This window comes from Lycium ferocissimum, chromosome 7 (assembly GCF_029784015.1).
Source record: "Lycium ferocissimum isolate CSIRO_LF1 chromosome 7, AGI_CSIRO_Lferr_CH_V1, whole genome shotgun sequence".
In the NCBI taxonomy this organism is placed as follows: Eukaryota; Viridiplantae; Streptophyta; class Magnoliopsida; order Solanales; family Solanaceae; genus Lycium; species Lycium ferocissimum.
This window is the reverse complement of record NC_081348.1, coordinates 15424680-15442715: the sequence shown is the minus strand read 5'-3', so window position 1 is coordinate 15442715 and position 18036 is coordinate 15424680. Positions and strand designations below refer to the sequence as shown.

General features: G+C 37.7%; 1 protein-coding gene and 1 long non-coding RNA gene across 5 annotated transcripts in view; one reads left to right on the top strand and one right to left on the bottom strand.

Moving 5' to 3' along the window:
* The first annotated feature begins 7413 nt into the window (after positions 1-7413).
* LOC132063512 (putative acyl-activating enzyme 19) overlaps positions 7414-18036 on the top strand; it is a 32747-nt gene continuing 22124 nt past the window's right edge. For 2 of the 4 annotated variants that reach the window (XM_059456075.1, XM_059456074.1), the window contains exons 1-5: positions 9992-10519; positions 10653-10849; positions 12156-12359; positions 14189-14905; positions 16697-17346. In XM_059456075.1, coding sequence (XP_059312058.1) covers positions 9994-10519; positions 10653-10849; positions 12156-12359; positions 14189-14905; positions 16697-17346 — 2294 coding nt within the window. In that variant the 5' untranslated portion in view covers positions 9992-9993. Of the gene's footprint in view, positions 7897-9991; positions 10520-10652; positions 10850-12155; positions 12360-14188; positions 14906-16696; positions 17347-18036 lie in introns of those variants that run through there. The other 2 variants (XM_059456076.1, XM_059456073.1) reach the window with 2 other exon arrangements.
* LOC132063513 (uncharacterized) lies at positions 7748-9859 on the bottom strand. The gene is made up of 2 exons (XR_009416389.1): positions 9131-9859; positions 7748-7877 (listed from the first exon to the last, which is right to left on the bottom strand). It is a non-coding gene; the product is annotated as an uncharacterized LOC132063513 (long non-coding RNA).

The window sequence follows — 18036 nt, the reverse complement described above, 5'->3', positions numbered from 1 at the left end:
CTGGCCCATTAGTTGGTCCTAGCGATGACCGAGTTGATTCTTCTTGGAAGATCGATGTTATATCTCGCATTTTGTACGTTCGAGTAATTTAAGATAAACGCGGGAAGTTAAGAGCGAGGCTATGGTTTTAATCTTGTTTGGCGAATAAGTTGTTTATGAAAAGCTTGAGGTGAAAATATTAAGAAAGGCTAGGGATAAAAGGGGAAAGACGCAATATGAGTCATGGAAATATAGCGGAAGGCTAAGGGTAAAATCGGAAAGGTGAACAATGGTTTCATGAATTGCAAAATGGGCCACAAGTAAGTGGGCTTGGAAAAAAAAAAAAAAAAAGAGCAAGAAAGGCCCAACCCATGGGGTGGCCGGCCATTGACCATGATATGGCCCAAGCCCACATGGATTTAATCCATGTGATAAATAAAAGGCCACCAAGAACAACCAAGAACAACCAAGAACACAAAAGTTGAAAGAAAAAGAAGGAGCACATTCGGCCAACAAAAAAAAAAAAGAGAAATTCTTGAAGCCTTAATCCTTGACCCAAAAATTAAAATTTTCTAGTACTCTTAGTCAGTTCAAGACCTTCTTCAACGTGGTGCAATTATTTTAGCAAGAAAGTCACTTTGGTGGCAAGTGGAGAATTCGAAAAAAAAGGTAAAATTCTACCCTTTTGTCTTGGAAGAAGTTTATATATGTTGTAGTGCGTGGAAGTGAATGAAGAATATGAAATTTGTGTGTTGTGGGTGTTTTATGTGGTGGTCGTATGGTTCCAATGGTGGAGGAACAAGAACTTAATTTATTTATTATGTTAATTATGTTGGTTGTAGCCTTGTGATGAAGTGGAAGAAAAATGATTCAAGATTGGCATGAAAATTTGTTGTAAGTTGTGGTAGCAAATTATGTGACCTTATTATAGTTTGTATGTAATTATGGAAATGAGATGGCTAATGTATGAATTGTCGTTGTTGTTGATGAAATTGGAAGGTAAAAATGAGTTATGAATATTTATGTCGAAGATTGGAGGTTTCGGGTGAATTATGGTTTTGGTGGGATTGTTGTGTGTTGTGTAGCATAATATGAAATGCCTTCGAATTGTACTTGAATGATCTTGAACTAGTAATGAATATGTAAGAGTCGATATCGGCTTGAACGTGTGTGGTGGAATCGAATGTTGGTGAATATGTAGAAAAGTAGGCTACTATTGTTAGAATGCGCTTTGTAATTGTTGTCGGTGTTGTTGGCATTATTGTTGTTGTTGTTGTTGTTGTTGATTTGGCCGAGTTAAATTCTCGGAGTTGGTCTATTTACAGGGGAAATGCTACCCAAATTTCTGTAGAATCAAGGGCTAGTTTGGAATTAAATGCCCAAATGTTTATAGCTAATGTTTGGCATATTATGAATTGTTTGTAGACCTTGGGCAGCCCGAGACGTAGGTTGGAGTTAGCTTGAGTTTGGATTAGCGTTGAAAGCGATCGAGGTATGTAAAGCGCAATCATTCCTTCTTTTGGCATGCCTTAGGCGTAAACAGGCTATGATACGAGCCTCGAGGAAATTCTACTCTCGCGATCCGACCATGTCTGTGATTATTATTTGTTTCTTGGTCTTCGTATGCATGATATGATGAAATATTTGCCCCTATGTCTTTTGTATGACTAAGTTTCAAAAGTTGCATAAAAAGTTGGTTTTTAAAAGAGTTTGTTCTAAACATTCCGAAAACTACGAAAGTCCGTAACTTTCATAGACAGAACCGGATCGCCTCGATGTGCTCAAAAATGATTCCATGATGTATGTTGACTATGATTTCCATAGGCGGGCCCGGCTCGGGTCGACACCCGTCCGTGGGTCCCGCGACTTTCCTTTATGCACTTCTGACGACTTTTGAAAGAATATGATACGATTATGCCCCCGATTTCAAGTACGATCGGTTGCTTACCTTTTGAGTTTATGATAATGATCTCACGCATATGATTTTGTTACATAACTATGGTTTCTGAAATTCGGGTTGATATGTTCCCGAGTGGTATTCGAAAGAAAATTCGATTTGACTATTGTCTTGGTTTTGAAATAATAATTCGCTTCGACTATTCTATTGAGTCTGTGATGACGACTATGTTCTTGTCTTCCACAAGCTATGTTATGCGATCTTGACACGTACCTACATTTCTAAAGTATTACTTGATATGTTCTCGAATGATTTTGGAAGAAACTTGATTTGCTAATCGTTATTTAGCTTTAAAATGAGATTTCGATTGACTATGTTGTTGAGCCTGTGACGATGATTTGTGTACATAGTTCCTCACTACTCTGTTCGTGTGCCCTATGCTGTATTCTGAAGTATGACGATCTTATACACCGAGTCCCTCACTAGAGGGCCGGGACACGCTATGTATATGATGATATGATGATGACATGATTCTATACACCGAGACCCTCACTAGAGGGCCGAGACACGCTATACACCGAGACCCTCACCAGGGGGCCGGGACACGCTATACACCGAGACCCTCACTAGGGGGCCGGGACACGCTATACACCGAGTCTCTCGGCTGAGGGCGGGACACGCTATATGTATGTATATATGGGATGATGATATGATCTTACTTATCGAGTCTCTCGTTAGAGCGGACACGTTATATGTATACGCGTGTGTGGAATGATTGTACGGCGGGATATGATATGGACATGTGTGATTTATGTTTCGGAGGTAAGTTTTGTGGGTTCTGGGTACTGTATTCATGTTTCCTACTCCTTATATAAAGACGACTGCCACCGTATTTCGTAGCTTTACATGCTCGGTACATATTCCGTCCGACCCCTTTCCTCGGGGTCGCGTTTCGTGCCCGCGGTACGGACGCACGGTTCGGTGATCCGCCGCCTAGGACACCCGTTGCGGCCTTGGAGTGCTCTCTTTGTTCGGAGCCCACGTTTTGGTATATGCTCGTCCGTTGTATATGTATGAGTTTGTTCGGGGGTACGGCGGGGCCGTCCCGTCATATGATTCTCGTTGGTCGTTTAGAGGTCCGTAGACGTATATGTGGGTTAGGCCTATCTGTGCGTGTTTGTATGTTGTATGTTACGGGCGATCTACTATTCGCCGTGGCGGCTTGTCGGCTTGCTTTTGTATATGTCTTGGGCCAACGCGCCACTTGATAGCCTTTCCCGCTCGATATATATATGTTTGCATTTGAAACAGCGTCTGACATTTGTATGCGTATAAGCTATCTGTTTGTGATTCGGATTTGATGAATGTGTTTGGGTGCCTAACTCGGGCACCAGTCACGGCCTACGGGGTTGGGTCGTGACAATCGATTTGCGTCCAACTAGTGTGGATATTTGTATTGATCAATTTGTTTGCTATGAAAATTCACTATTTGAGGAACCTTGTGATGTGCTTAATGACCCTCAATTTAGTGATGATATTGATGTAATTGATCATGTGAATAGTCATGTACCTAGTGGGAAGTTTGGTAATGTTGCAAATGTAGTGTCTTTTGGAGATTACAAGGTATTTAGTAACCCACTATAGGATGATTATGGGCTTGGTCTTGAAGACAAGCATGGGGTGGTTGAAGTTGTTGACACCATTCCCGATGACGAAAAGTCCTTCTTGAGGGTTTGTGACCACGGCAGTGGACCAACGTCGAATTTTAGAATGGCTTCCGAAAGTAAAGAGTTCTCTTTAAAGAAGGGGAGTGACTTACATGAACAAGAGCACACTTCTTGGAAGGACTATGCTAGATCTTCTAACCTAAAAGGTGAGGTGATGCTACTCTTAGCTTGGCATAGGTTGAATGAGCATAATGGTAAAACTCTCCCTCTTGATGAACTTGATTATTTGATTAACTTGCTTATGAAGTTTTGTCAAAAGAGGAGCCTTGAAGATGAAGACCGTTTGAAGGGACCTTATTGGACTACACTTGGGTATGAAGTCACATCTTGTACTTCTTCAAGGATGGTATGTATTTTTGGCTCATGCTTATTCTTGGGCTTTCTAAAGCCATGAAGGTAACTTCTTGGTGTGTTAAAGTATAGTAGTAACACTTCTTTCCATTCATGTGATAATTTGCTAGTGTTATTACTTGATTTCATGTTGGGCTTGCATGGGGAATGTGGGCAAAGTAGTGTGGGTGATACTTTTGTATTTGACCCCGGTGATGACTTAGGAGTGATTCCTTACGTTAGGTGGGCTAGTGTGATAATTGGACCCTTGACTTGGGTCGGGCTTATTGGTGATATTACACTTAGTCATGAGGGATTTCACTTGTTTCTTGACTTACGGAGAGATGTATGCTTCTTAATTGCTAGGACCAATGTAGACTTGCATGTTGGGATTTCTATTTGCATTGGGTTCTTTGATTTACCCTTTTGTCAAAATCACTTGAATAGCCAAGTGTCTTTGGCATTATTTGGATACATGTTCTTTCTAGATCCATTTGATGCTTGGTTATATTATAGAAGTGAGCCATTTAGTATATTGGTTACATGCTTTGCTTACTTTAGGTATTATCATTGGCCTTATGAGGACTACCTTGCTTGTTTTAATAGAGGGTTTGTACTCATTCTCTTCCATATTTTGCAAGGTACGTATTCGAGGACGAATCCTTTTGAAGAAGGGAAGGATGATATGATCTTAAATGGCACAAATGACTCAACTACTCAAACTTCTCCAAGGATTTGTGTTGGAAGCAGATTCATGGAGGATGAAGCTTTGGGAGCATTTAAATGGAGTCATTGGAGGGCCTTCAAGCTATGGGAGATAGCATGGGAGAAAAAGTCAAGAGTCCAAGGCCCAAGGCTTGCCTCTTAAAGTGGCTACAATTGCAAGCTTGGGTGATTCAAGGCCGGAACATGGCTATTTGCGCAACGGGCTATTTGTGCAAGTAGCTAATTTACGCAAGAAGGGTTATGATTGCAAGAAGGCCATGCATGCAAGGTTGATTAGAGAGCCATCTATGCAAGCAGGAGCGTGTTTGGCCATTGAAAACCAATCCTTGAATTGAAGACTACACTAAGAAGACTAGCCAAACAAGGCCCTTACTTCATTAAGGGTGACATTATAATTGCCTATTAGTCTTCTTTACTTAGCTTGTATATATATTCTTGTCTTTCATTTCATTACTTAGATTTTGATGATGAATATTTGAGTGATGATAGGATTGTCATAGTTTGTTTAGCTAGGGTTTTAGCTTAGTTTAGTAGATTTAATGGTGGATTCCATTGTTGGTCTTTGAACTTTTAATTCCATTGATTTCATGAAGAGTTGTTCATTTGTGGATTCATTGAATCACTCTTGCCTTGATTTCAAATAGTATAGGTTCTTTTAGGATTGAATTAGATTGGGAGGTGTTGGATTTAATATATCCAAGGTTGCCCATAAATTCACCCTAATTGGGTCTTGCTTTTATCCTTTTTTTCTCATCCCTTTTCTTCAATTCTCATTCCCAATTTCTTGTTTATCCTTAATTCCACGTTTAGGTATCGATTTGGTGTTTTCCCCCAAATCGATTCGTATCATTGGCTCTTTTTTACTTAGCTTGTATATATAGCTTGTCTTTCATTTTATTACTTAGACTTTGATGATGAATTTTGAGAGATACTCATATTTGAGTGATAGATTGTTAGGTAGAATCTAGTCTTAGTTTAGTCATATGATGGTGGATTCCATTGTTTAGTCTTGAACCTTTATTTCCATTGAAATTCATGAAAGGTAGTTCATTTGTGGATTCAATTGAATTCCTTTGCCTTGATTTCAAATTGCTTTGGTTCTTTGGTTGAATTCAAATTAGGAGGGTCTAGGTTTCTATACTTAGGTTTGCCTATAGTTTTCATTACCAATTGGGTCAAGTATCTATCCTCTAATTCTCATCCCCTTTCTTTCTATCCATAATTTCCGCATTTTGAGTTGATTTGGTTTCATCCCCAAATCGATTCGTATCAACTAATCATGAATACATATCCACTTGTGGATTTGGATTCTGTTGATCCGGTGATCCAATTTGAATCACTGTATACTTCAATAACTACAGGATATTTATTCTAATGCAAAGGCAAAGTTTTGGGTATGTTTTAAATATCCAAAAACTCGTTTCATTGCCATCCAATGCGTTTGATTGGGATTATTCATGTACCGACTTAGTTTACTTATAGCGCAAGCTATATCTAGTTGTGTATAGTTCATGATGTACATTAAACTTCCTAATACCTAGCATAGTCCAATTGGCACTCACTTTCACCTTTGTTCTTTGCAAGAGTAAGATTTACGTTAATTGGAGTTTTTGCAGTTTTGAAATCTAAATACTTGAATTTCTCAAGTAATCTTTCAATGTAGTGAGGCTGAGACAATGCTACCTTGAGGAATCTTATGGATCTTAATTCCTAAAATTAAGTTGGCAACTCCTAAGTCTTTTATATCAAATTTGCTAGCTAGCATACGCTTAGTGGCATTTATGTCAGCAATGTCTTTACTCATTATCAACATATCATCAATATAAAAACAAACAATGACTATATGATTTGGAGTGTACTTAATGTAAACACATTTATCACACTCTTTAATTTTGTATCCAGGCTATTTTATCATGACTTCTTGCTCTTGTTATTTCTCATTTTCGCATTGCTTTGATATGCTTGTCCTTATCTGACTCTTTTGCCTGGTTTTTCTTTGTTTTCTTTTGAGCCGAGGGTCTTTCGGAAATAGCCTCCCTACCTTCCAAGGTGGGGTAAGGTCTGCATACACTTTACCCTCCCTGTTAGGATTTTTTGCCCTGATTTTCTTACTAAATTTGAGTTTTACTTTTCTCTTGAGGAAATTTAAAGTATTATCATAATTGCTTTTACTTTTCCTGAAAGGAAAATATAATTCTCTTCCATATTGGCTATTCCTTGTCTTGGAGGAAAAGTTTTGGACATCTATAAATTGAAGACCTCCTTTCCACAACTAGAACATAATAATATCCACAATGTAGTCATTAAAGAGTCTTGTTTAGGGGAGATATCCTCTCAATAGGTTTTATGCTTTTTTTATATTATTTTTTATATGTAGGTCAATTGACCAAACCTTATTAGAATATTATATCTTTTTAGTATACTTTTCTTTGTCGTCTTATTTATCATCGTTCAAGATTTACAATGGATAGCTTACGCATGATGTCCTGCTTATTTCGATCCCAACACTCCCCAGACCCCAGATTCGAAGGTCTTCCTTTTATCTCATAAATTCCGTATCAAGTCTAACTAAGACATGATGAATAGTAAACTCCCCATTACATTTATAGATTTTTTTATGTGGTGACTTTTGCTAAGATGACACTTATTTTGGGACCGATGGAGTATAAGTGTTTAATTTAAGCAGAAGATTGGCAAGTACAGAGACCGGCTTTATTAAATCGTGCAAGTAGATGTATTTTTCTCAACATTCCAAAGATCTAGTCGTAGTATATAACATCAAGACCACCTACGCCTCCTTAGTTCTTAATGCTGCTACTACTGGCTTCGTTCTTGATTTCTGTAACAAGTACACTCTACTTCTCCAAGAAAACGCATTTGTTTGTTCCTCGAACATGGTTTCACACAATAACCTTTCTGCTTGTTGTATATCACACCAGTTCTACAAAGTCGCTACAAACAATCCCAATAAAATTGCTGTAATTCAAGCTTGTGGGGGTCTTAAATTCGCCAAAGAATTTCAACTACTTTGTAACGAAAACGGCGAAAAAGAAACCTGGGATAAGTTTGAAGAGTTTGTTTCTTCCAAAAGAAGGTCGGTTAATCCCCCGGTTTACGAAAGTGATGAATGCTTCACGTTTTCCGATGTTTTATCAGCCGTTGATTGTCTTAGTTCACGGCTCAGATGCATTCTTGATGGGAATGATGATGACCCCAATCTTGTCAAACCCTCTAAAGGTATATATATATATTCATTTGATGAAGAGTAGAGGGTGTAATGTGTGTGTCTTGGTAACTGAAATTTGTAATTTTATGGGGGTACTAATGAAAAAGAAAATCAAGATTCTCTTATGTTAAACTGTTTGAGTATTGAAATTCGAAAGGCGCCACATAAATTGGGACAGACGGAGTAATCAATGTAAACATTCTTGAATTAGTATCCGTGGAAAAAGAATAAAAAAGTTGGTTCTTTCTCTAGTAATTTGTGAACTGTTTCTATAGACTAATGCTTCTTTCAGGGTTTCTTTTACATGATGAAGAAAAGATGGTGTTAGTGTGTGCATTAGTAACTCAAATTTGTTATTGACTGCTGTTTTACTGAATTAAGATAAACCTTCTTTTTTTTTTTTCCTTGTAGTAATCAGTGAACATCTGCATTTTCTGTTACCTTCCCTACCCTCGAGGGCTTAAAGGGTGAATATGAATATGTTGTGCTTGTTTGTTGTAGCTGTACTTTCTTGAATTTTTTTTGGCTTTCTAATTTTCCTTTAGAACAAGGTCTGTGCTATCTGAAATTGAGCAATTTTGCCAAAAGTTTAATGGATGATCCAATCTTACCCGCTCATGGGCGGAGCCACCTTAGGCGAAGGGTGGTCAGCTGCACACCCAGAAAATTACGCGGTGTACATAGGTTAAATGTTAGTGATTATGAGTAGATATTTAATTTTGCACACCCTTAACACAAGTGAGAACAAAATTTGCACACCCTTCCCCAAATTCCTGGCTCCGCCATTGTACCCGCTAGTCGGAAAAAGTCTCTTTTTGCCCTTGGCCCCTGGTGGAGCTCCAACCCGAGGGTAATTCTAGACAATACTAAAAGTGGGACCTTTTTTTCCGAAGAATTTGGACGGGTGGAGTCCACCCATTTCACGATGGAGTTTCCGTTAGTGGCTAGGGCAATACGAGAAGATTTGGTAATGACAAGGGGTATGAATAGACCAAAACGAATAATGGCATGCAGATTGGGCAATATCCAATAGCACATGGGCAAACTTGGGTCTTTTCCCTTAATCCGTGTCTTCTATGATATGTAAACAAACGTGAAAATTTTATACCCATTTCCTCGAAATCTTTTGGCTTTCTATTGTTTGCTATAGAATTTTATTGGATTTCTAATTTTTCTTTCGAACATGCTCTGTACTATCCGAAATTGAGCAACTTGCGAAAAGCATAACGGATGGTCCAATCTTACCTCTCACCGGGGAAAAAGTCTCTTTTTGCCCATGGCCCTTAGCTGAGCTCCAATCCGAGGGTTATTTTAGTCAATACTCAAAAGTTGGACCGTTCTCAAAGAATTTGGACGCGTGGAGTCCACCCATTTCGCGATGGAGTTCCGTTAATGGCTAGGGAAAATATAAGACAGATTTGCTAATGACAAGGAGTATGAATGGACCAAAAGAATAGTGGCGCACAGATTGAGCAATATCAGATCGCACAAGGGCGAATTTGGCTCTTTTCCCTTAATCTGTGTCTTCTATGATTTGTAAAGAATATGAAAATGTTATATTCTTTCCTCAAAATCTATTAGCTTTTATTGTTGGCTATAGAATTTTTTTGGCTTTCTAATTTTCCTTTCGAACATGCTCTGAACTATCCAAAATTGAGCAACTTTGCGAAAAGTATTATAATAGATGGTCCAATCATACCCGCACTCTGGAAAAAGTCTCTTTTTGCCCTTGGCCCTTGGTGGAGCTCCAATCAGAGGGTAATTTTAGACAATACTCAAAAGTTGGACCGTTGTTCTCCAAGAATTTGGACGCACGGAGTCCACTCAGTTTATGAAGGAGTTTTCGTTAATGGGTAGGGAAAATACGAGACAGATTGCTAACAACAAGGGGGTATGAATGGGCCAAAAGTATAATGGAGGGCAAATTGAGCAATATCAGATAGCACAAGGGAAAAATTTGGATTTACCCTTAATCTGTGTTTTCTAAGACTTGTAAAATGTAAATGAATGTGAAATGTTATACCCGTTTCCTTGAAATCTTTTGGTTTTCTATTGTTAGCTATAGAATCCTTCCAAATGTTGTTGATCACTTTATGAGTAAACTAATTATGCATTACATCTTTTCATGGCTAGTAGTTAATATGCATCAAACTGCAAATAACTGCAGTTCTAAGGACCAGTTAATCTTGGGGTCTTCTGATCAAGGTTTAGAGCAGTATACACAGCTCCATAAAACATATAGCCCAAGAATAGTTGGAATATATATGGAACCTTCAGTTGAGTACATTGTTTCTGTTCTATCCGTTTTGAGGTGTGGAGAAGCATTTCTACCTTTAGATCCATCTTGGCCAGAGGAAAGGATATTATCGGTAATATCTTCTTCAAAAGCTGATCTTATTGTGGGCTATGGTTCTTCAGTTGACAGAACTTGTCATCAGTTGGATAGATTACGATGGCTCATTCATAAAGGCAGTTATCCTGTTTTTTATATGTCAATGGAGGATTTTATCCAAAAAAAATCTGACTCATTGTTAGGCTGGCCTTGTGAAAGTGAAAGGTTGAGATCATTCTGCTACTTGATGTACACATCTGGATCCACTGGAAAACCTAAGGGGGTATGTGGCACTGAAGTTGGTGAGTTGCACATCCTTGAGAATGTTTAATCATTTCTCACCAATTTATATTGTCACCATACAAAGTTATGCTTTTATCGTTCAGTTCACTTTACTTAGGCACTAGTTCAATTTATTTTATCATACACTTGCAGGTCTTCTGAACCGCTTCTTGTGGATGCAACGATCATATTCCTTTCAAAAAGAAGAAATCCTTCTTTTCAAAACATCCATAAGCTTCATTGACCATTTGCAAGAATTTTTAGGAGCAATACTTGCTAATTGTACGTTGGTCATACCTCCTTCCAATCAGCTGAAGGACAATATATTTTGTGTAGTCAATCTCCTACAGGTAAGGTATATGCGAAGGGTTTATTACCCTTTGAATTTCTTGGCAGTGTATTTCAAAGGGTGTGCGTTCTTTTTTCCTTTGATTGCCAACAACAGTAAGGGATTTGCTATCCATTAACCAATTGCTGTTTTCTAACAATTACAAAGATAAAGCAGGTATTTTCGCTCAGATGCTGGTGGCTTGAAGAGGCTTGACTCTTGAGAGTACTAAGTGCTTGTTAATCAAGTAGAATTTATATTAATTACGAACTTCAACTTCCATGTCACTGCTTCAGTGATCAAATAGCTTTCTCTAACAGTTTTTTAGACTTCTGTAGCTAGTATCTGCGTGAGTTCCACCATTAATTTTTACTCTAGGTTCTGTATTGGTTGCTGATGATTCTGTAATAAGCTGAAGTACTGCCGCACAACCACTAACCATCATTCTGTCTCTCCCCGACACACACACTCTGACCCCGTGCGCGCGCGCAGGGGTGGGGGTGGGGGGGTGGGGGGTGTTGGAGCTGGTACAACTTTTATTTTGTTTGGAATTTCGGTATTATATAATCTAAAGTACTTTTATTGGTAATAAGTTGCATAAAGTCCAAGTGGACCATGATTAGATATTTTTTCAAATATTGCAAGAAAAAAGCTTCGTGCCTATTCTTGGTTGTTTTCTGTACACTGATAGTGTGTTGTACTGAAAAAATTAAGCTACCTTCATTCAATGGACTTCTGGTTGGTCAATAACATGCTCTGGTCTAGTTTGAGAATCTTTGCTCTTCTCTTTTGCATGTCCGCTGCCTGCCTTAGATCTTAAATATCTTCTCTGGCTGGCATCAGGTCACTGATTTATATTATGCAAACTGAAAATTGAGCCACCATTCTTTCTCCACGATGCAGACGGAAATTTTGCCATATACTCGTTAGGTCAGATTTGCCTCTTCATTATTTAAATTTAGCAACTTTGGGCTCAGTTATACTTTGGGTCTAATTTTACCCCTCCCCGCTGTGAAAAGTCTCGTTTTTGCTCCGACTTGTATCTAATCAAAAACATAGTCGAAAGGTATAAATTTGGACTTTTTTTCTCGAAGTATCTTGACATATGGCGTCCACCCATTTCATGCTAGAGCTTCGTTAATGGCAAGGTTAAATACGAGACGATTTGCTACTGACAAGGGTGTGAATGGACCCAAGGTATGACGGAGGATGAAATTGAGAAATTTCGGATAGTATAGGGGCAAATTTGGAACTTTTCCCTTTTCTTTGTTCTTTTTCCATACTATGAGAGCGTCACATCTTTAAAAAATTCCATTATTTATTTTCAGGAATATTCTATTAGCAGGCTCGTGGCAGTTCCATCTCTTATAAGGGCGATTCTTCCTGCTCTGCAGAGCATGTATTATTCTACAGCTCCGATTTTCTTAAAACTTCTAGTGCTAAGTGGTGAAATTTTTGATATGTCGCTGTGGAAGATGCTTGTCAAGTTGCTACCCCAGACTTTTGTTCTAAATATATATGGAAGCACAGAGGTAGATTTCCATCTCTGTGATTTACTTTTGGGTTAATTATATCCTTGCTAGTTCTAATATTGAATCACTTGGAAGGAAAAAAGACTGATGTCCATCTTGTGAGTTACTTTTTGGTCACTTTTTATGGTCTTGTAAGTTCTAATGTTTGGACCACTTGAAAAGTGAAACTTTGGGTAATGCTTTCTCATATCAAACAAACTGCCAATTTTCTTCGCCCTTTTATTTGTGCCAGCTTTTGTACTCGATAAAATCACTTTAGTATGGAGTTTAAATATGGGAAACTTATGTTAGTTCTTGAGTTTTTAGCTTAAATTCAAATTTTAGTGCTTATGACCATAATCCATGCATATTAGCCTTTAATCTGGGTGATCTGAGTTCTATGTTGGCTCTCTACATTCCGATATACGTCTTGTATATGGGAGGTTTTCCATATTAAATGAAATTATTTACCTTATAAAATAAATATCTGTGATTTGAGCTAGTACTCTCCTTTTGTTCATGTGGTTAACTAAGTTGAATTGAAATGATATAGCCACGCTGGTTTAGTCCCCCTTTGTCGGATTGCCCCTCTACCAATGCTTACAATCTCACCATCTGCTATTGCAACCACTTCCCCGAACCTCCTCTGGACCATGGGGGTGGAATCATTGGCAGAGGGGGTGGATGCATACTGTAAAAGGAGGATACAGAGGATAATTTTGGGAACACAGAGGAAAGAGCCTGGTGATCTTGAAATTTCAGCTTGATTTATTTTAATCCAACCATAGATGCTCTCAGTTGGCTTTTACTTAACAGATTGAAGTTTACACATAACAATTGCAGTAATTGTAGTGCCTGAAAACAGTAGCCCCCTCCTCCTTCCCACCCTCCCAAAGAAAAGAAGAGAAACAGAGAAGAGGATGAGAATTACTGAAATTTATGGTGTGTCTATATCATGTTATGGTGTGCGTTTCATTTTTTTGCTATTGCGTTCTTCTTATTTGTGGGTCTAGACCTGAGTGCATTTTTTTTCCATGAGGTAATTCCAAAACCAATCAACGGAAATTTGTAGCTGTATACAATTCTTGTTGAAGGCTCCTTGATTTGATTCTAACACTTGATAGCGGAAGGGAGCATCTTCTTGAAAATCTACATGCTATGTGCTCAATCTGAGAAAATTACAATATTAATTGAAAATGTTTATGCATGAGCTTCCCATATTCATAAACTTCTTTCACTGTTTTAGGTATCTATTATCTCTCTTGCATTTTGAAAGTACAAAGCAACTGTGACTCAAATGGATTTTCTCCATATCATTAAAGATAAAGATTTAATTATTGCAGCTGTTTATCCAGATATTATTATACTTTATATTTGTCCTTCTCTTCCTGGTATCTTCTTGTATAAGTAGGTACATAATGCACAGGAAGAGTTTATGCATAAAGCACACATATTTTCCTTTATGTAATTATGACATGCTGGACATCACTTTCTGAATGAGTGGATGGCCGTGATGCAACCGCTTCTTGAAGTTATAGCTGCTACAAGCAACTCAAAGCTTTGTTTCTTATCATTATATTGGCAATGAAGGTTATTTTGGGAATAGCTTGTAATGACGTAACAAGCTTGATTTTCCTTATTTAAAAAATAAATAAATAAATAAATAAAAAAAAGAATGTAAGAAGCTTTGGTTTTATCAGTTTAAAAAGAAAAGAAGGAAACAAAGCAAAACTAACAACCTTTATACAAATTTAAGATTGTTCTTAAGCAAAAAGGTAGCTTATGTCACCTATCACTTTAATTAACTATCTTCTCTGTAGTCTTATTAATACTTTTGATGTTTGAAATAGGTTTCCGGTGACTGCACATATTTTGACTGCAAGTGGTTGCCAACAATGTTGGAGCAAGATGCTCTGGGCAGTGTTCCAATAGGCATTCCCATTGACAATTGTGATGTGGTTCTTGTTGGAGAAAATTCTTCTGATGAGGGGGAAATATGTGTCGGTGGAAGTTGTGTTGCTTCTGGATACTATTGTCATCCGTCTATTTTGCCATTGGATAATGTGGAATTACATCAAGAAATAGCTGATGCCAAGAACGATGAAAAAGAAGTGAAGTGTTACTTTAGAACCGGGGATTTTGCCAGAAAGCTTTCAGATGGAAACTTGGTTTATATTGGGAGAAAAGACCGCACTGTAAAGATCAGGGGGCAGCGTATTGCTTTAGAGGAGGTTGAAAGTGTTCTGAGGGACCACCAAGAAGTAGCTGATTCTGCTGTGGTTTCTCGTTGTGTTCGAGGAGATATTTTACTTCTTGAAGCATATTTACTGCTCAAGCAAAAGGAATACAACCTTGAGGTCTTTGGGTCCTCAATTAGATGCTGGATGGCCGACAAACTTCCCCCAGCTATGGTTCCTGCTCGTTTCTACTTTGTTGAATCTATTCCTATATCTTCTTCAGGGAAAGTGGATTATAACATTTTGGCCACTTCTGCAGCGGTTGAGGCAGGTAACCATGTTGAGATTGAAGAAACTCAAGATACCGATCTCATTAATGTTATACAAAAGGTATTTAACTGGACTTCAGTTTGATTAAGGGTTATGATTCTGTTATGAAATGGGATTAGCAATCTTGGCTTCGATTATGTGAAATTTTTGAGTTAGATATAATAAGATGTATTTAAGCAGTGCCGTAATTTCCATCATGCATTCTTTGAAACCATACGCAATATGAAGGAAAATCACATGTTGACTTTTAGAGTTCATAGATGCATATATAAGTGTGTAAAAGTTGTTAGGTTGTCTTGGGTTTTTGGATACTATATGCTTCTTGTTTATGGGAATTCATTCGCTTTTTGAGCAATTTGTTAGCCAGTGTCCCAAGAAGGAAACTGTGCCACATAAACTGAGACCTAGGGAGTATTATGTAGTTTGACTTAATATTGTGTGCAAAAACTGATCAGTGAAACAACTATTCAGCTGATGAAGCTATTTTTCTAAAAACGGTGGTTAGCTTGGTAAAGGAGTGTACCCAAAGGGTAATTGAGAAGACGTTACAGATCAATGAAACTTTTTTGTTTTCTGTCACTTTTGGGCACTTGTGACATTTCAGTCAGTATAGATAATGCTCTTTTTAGGGAACGACCTTTTGTATACAACCTGTCGTGCACGGGTTTCTTATCATGTTAACTGGATGGCATTTTTTATTATTGATTTATACTCTTGCAACAACGCAGCTGGCTTGCAACATGGTACTGGCTTGCAACAAGGTAGCTTAGATATAGTTTCTTATCTGGCTAAGACTAACTTTCACTCTCTCGATAGATTCATGTTGCGATGCGTACCATGTTTCTAAAATTTCCCTTTTTTATATTTATATAACAGATTCATTTGTTGATATCTGTTAAGCATGTAAATAAGTATCGTTTGATTAGGGTAAATATCCCAAGTATCCTTATATTGTACTTTAGGTAAAGGATTCTGAATGCCCAATCGTGTACCTGGAAGAATACAAAAATAAATATAAAAATAAAAAAGTTATTGAGGGAATATCAGGTTGTGTATTCACAGAAAACCTGGTCTTTTATCAATTTTCTACACCACTCCAAGATTGTATCAAAAATATACACAAGATGTGCAATTGGATTAACCACTGTCTAGCTGTCCCAACCATCTATGTTTCCTTTACTGCCAAAAAATTGATGAAACAAAAAAGATGTCTTTTACTCCTTACTTCTCTTATGCTTTCTGAACATAATTCTTTTGCTTTCATGGGGCAAATGAGCTGTAAATCCTCTTTTGCCAGTTTGAAGTCTTTCCTGCTGTTTGGTTAATATATTGTGAAGCTGGAGAGATCTAACGGCTGATTTATCTGCTGGGAAAAGGGTGGTAGGGGGAATCTATCCTAGCCAAAAAAAGGGTGACAGAGGGTTCATATATGCCTTCAGGTGCTCTAGACTCAAACTGGGCCACCTCTGTGAACGTGTCATGCCTGGCAGACTCCAAAATGCCTAACCTTCAATTTACTCTTGAAGCATCCCAGAATCTACTGCTGGAGTGTGCTTTGATGATGTTGTAACTTAGCTAGGTATACAAATAATGAAATTTAGGGGAAAGGATGAGTGAATAGTAGACTTTAGATAGTACTCTCAGTTGGCTGTTACTCTTGAACATTACATGGTTGTCCCTAAAGTTGACCTGTAACAGACTCATTCTCATTGTTAAGGTTAGTTGTTGAATTGTAAATGATTATATGCATACATGCTGTCATGTTGTCGTGAGTCACTTGTTCTCTAGTCGATATAATGTGTCCTTCCCGTGATGTGTTTTCTTATACTTTCTTTGACTTTGATGGGACAGGCTTTTTCTGATGCTCTGTCGGTTGTTGATAAAATCTCCCTTGATGATGACTTCTTTGAGATGGGTGGCAATTCTCTATTAGCAGCTCAAGTCTCTTATAATCTAGGAATTAATATGAAGGACTTATATGCTTTTCCAACTCCATTGAAACTTCAGAAGGCCATTCAACACAAAAAGGTATCCTCTAGCCGTGAACTTAGAGCTGATGCTTTAGTGGGAGTGAACTCGCAAGTGCAAGAAAAAAGCAAGCTTCCTTCTAATAAATCTTGGATGCCTGGTCTAGATAGCAGTACCTCTTTGAGTTTGACCAGTGATTATCCCGTTAAACGTTTGAAAACGGATTCAGCTTTGGATATTGATCCCAATGATGTAAATGGAAGAGATATGAATAATTCAACTTCGTCACAGGTTTCATGTTCTTACAGCCGGTGCAACAAAGTAAGGCATGATGCAGGTTGTGAGGGTTACAGTTGCCATTCGGTGTTGTCTTGGGAAGTTCCTTGTGATAAAATAGGTTTCATGCGAGAACAGTGGATGTTCTACATGGAGTCTTGTGTTGATGCATCACCACTGGTTGTATTTAAAGAAGGAAGTGTTTATCTGTTTATCGGAGCTCACTCCCACAAATTCTTTTGTATTGATGCAACAAGGTAATGCGACATGTTTTTCTAAGATGAATTGTTTGTGAAAAATAAGAATAGATAAAAATAAGTGTGTGAAGGATAAATTTCCTATACTTGAGTCCTACATCAACTTGGTTTAGCTGAGGATGGGATTTGCTTCCCAATTAGTCTCCATACACTATTAGACATTTTTATCTAGGCTTTGAGTCCTATTTGAATTGGATGTTGAATATGGACTTACAAACTAAAGTTGATAGGTTTCACTGTGGAAAGCTCTTTGTTATACAAGTCATATCACCACTTTTGTTCAGTAGTATCACTTTCAAGATAGAATACATCTTCTGATTTGCTTAGATAAGTTACCTTCTCAAAAAAAACATTTTCTGATATGGTACACTCTACGAACTTTTTTTTTTTTTTTTTTTTGAGTAAAAGGTAACTTACACTCTACGAACTTTTTTATACTGCACAAGTTCAATTTACTTACATAGCTTATCTAACACTCCCATCCAAGTAGTGCATACAAATTGTATGTAATTAGATTGTTACATACTTCCTCCATGCGAATAATTGTGACACTCCTTTTTTGCAACGTCCCAAAATATCTATTTCATATTTATGCAACTTTTACAAAGCTTAAAAATTCAAATTCACTAAATTATTCAAATTTCTACATGTTGTGATGTTTCCTTATCTAGCTGAATTTGCATCTATTTT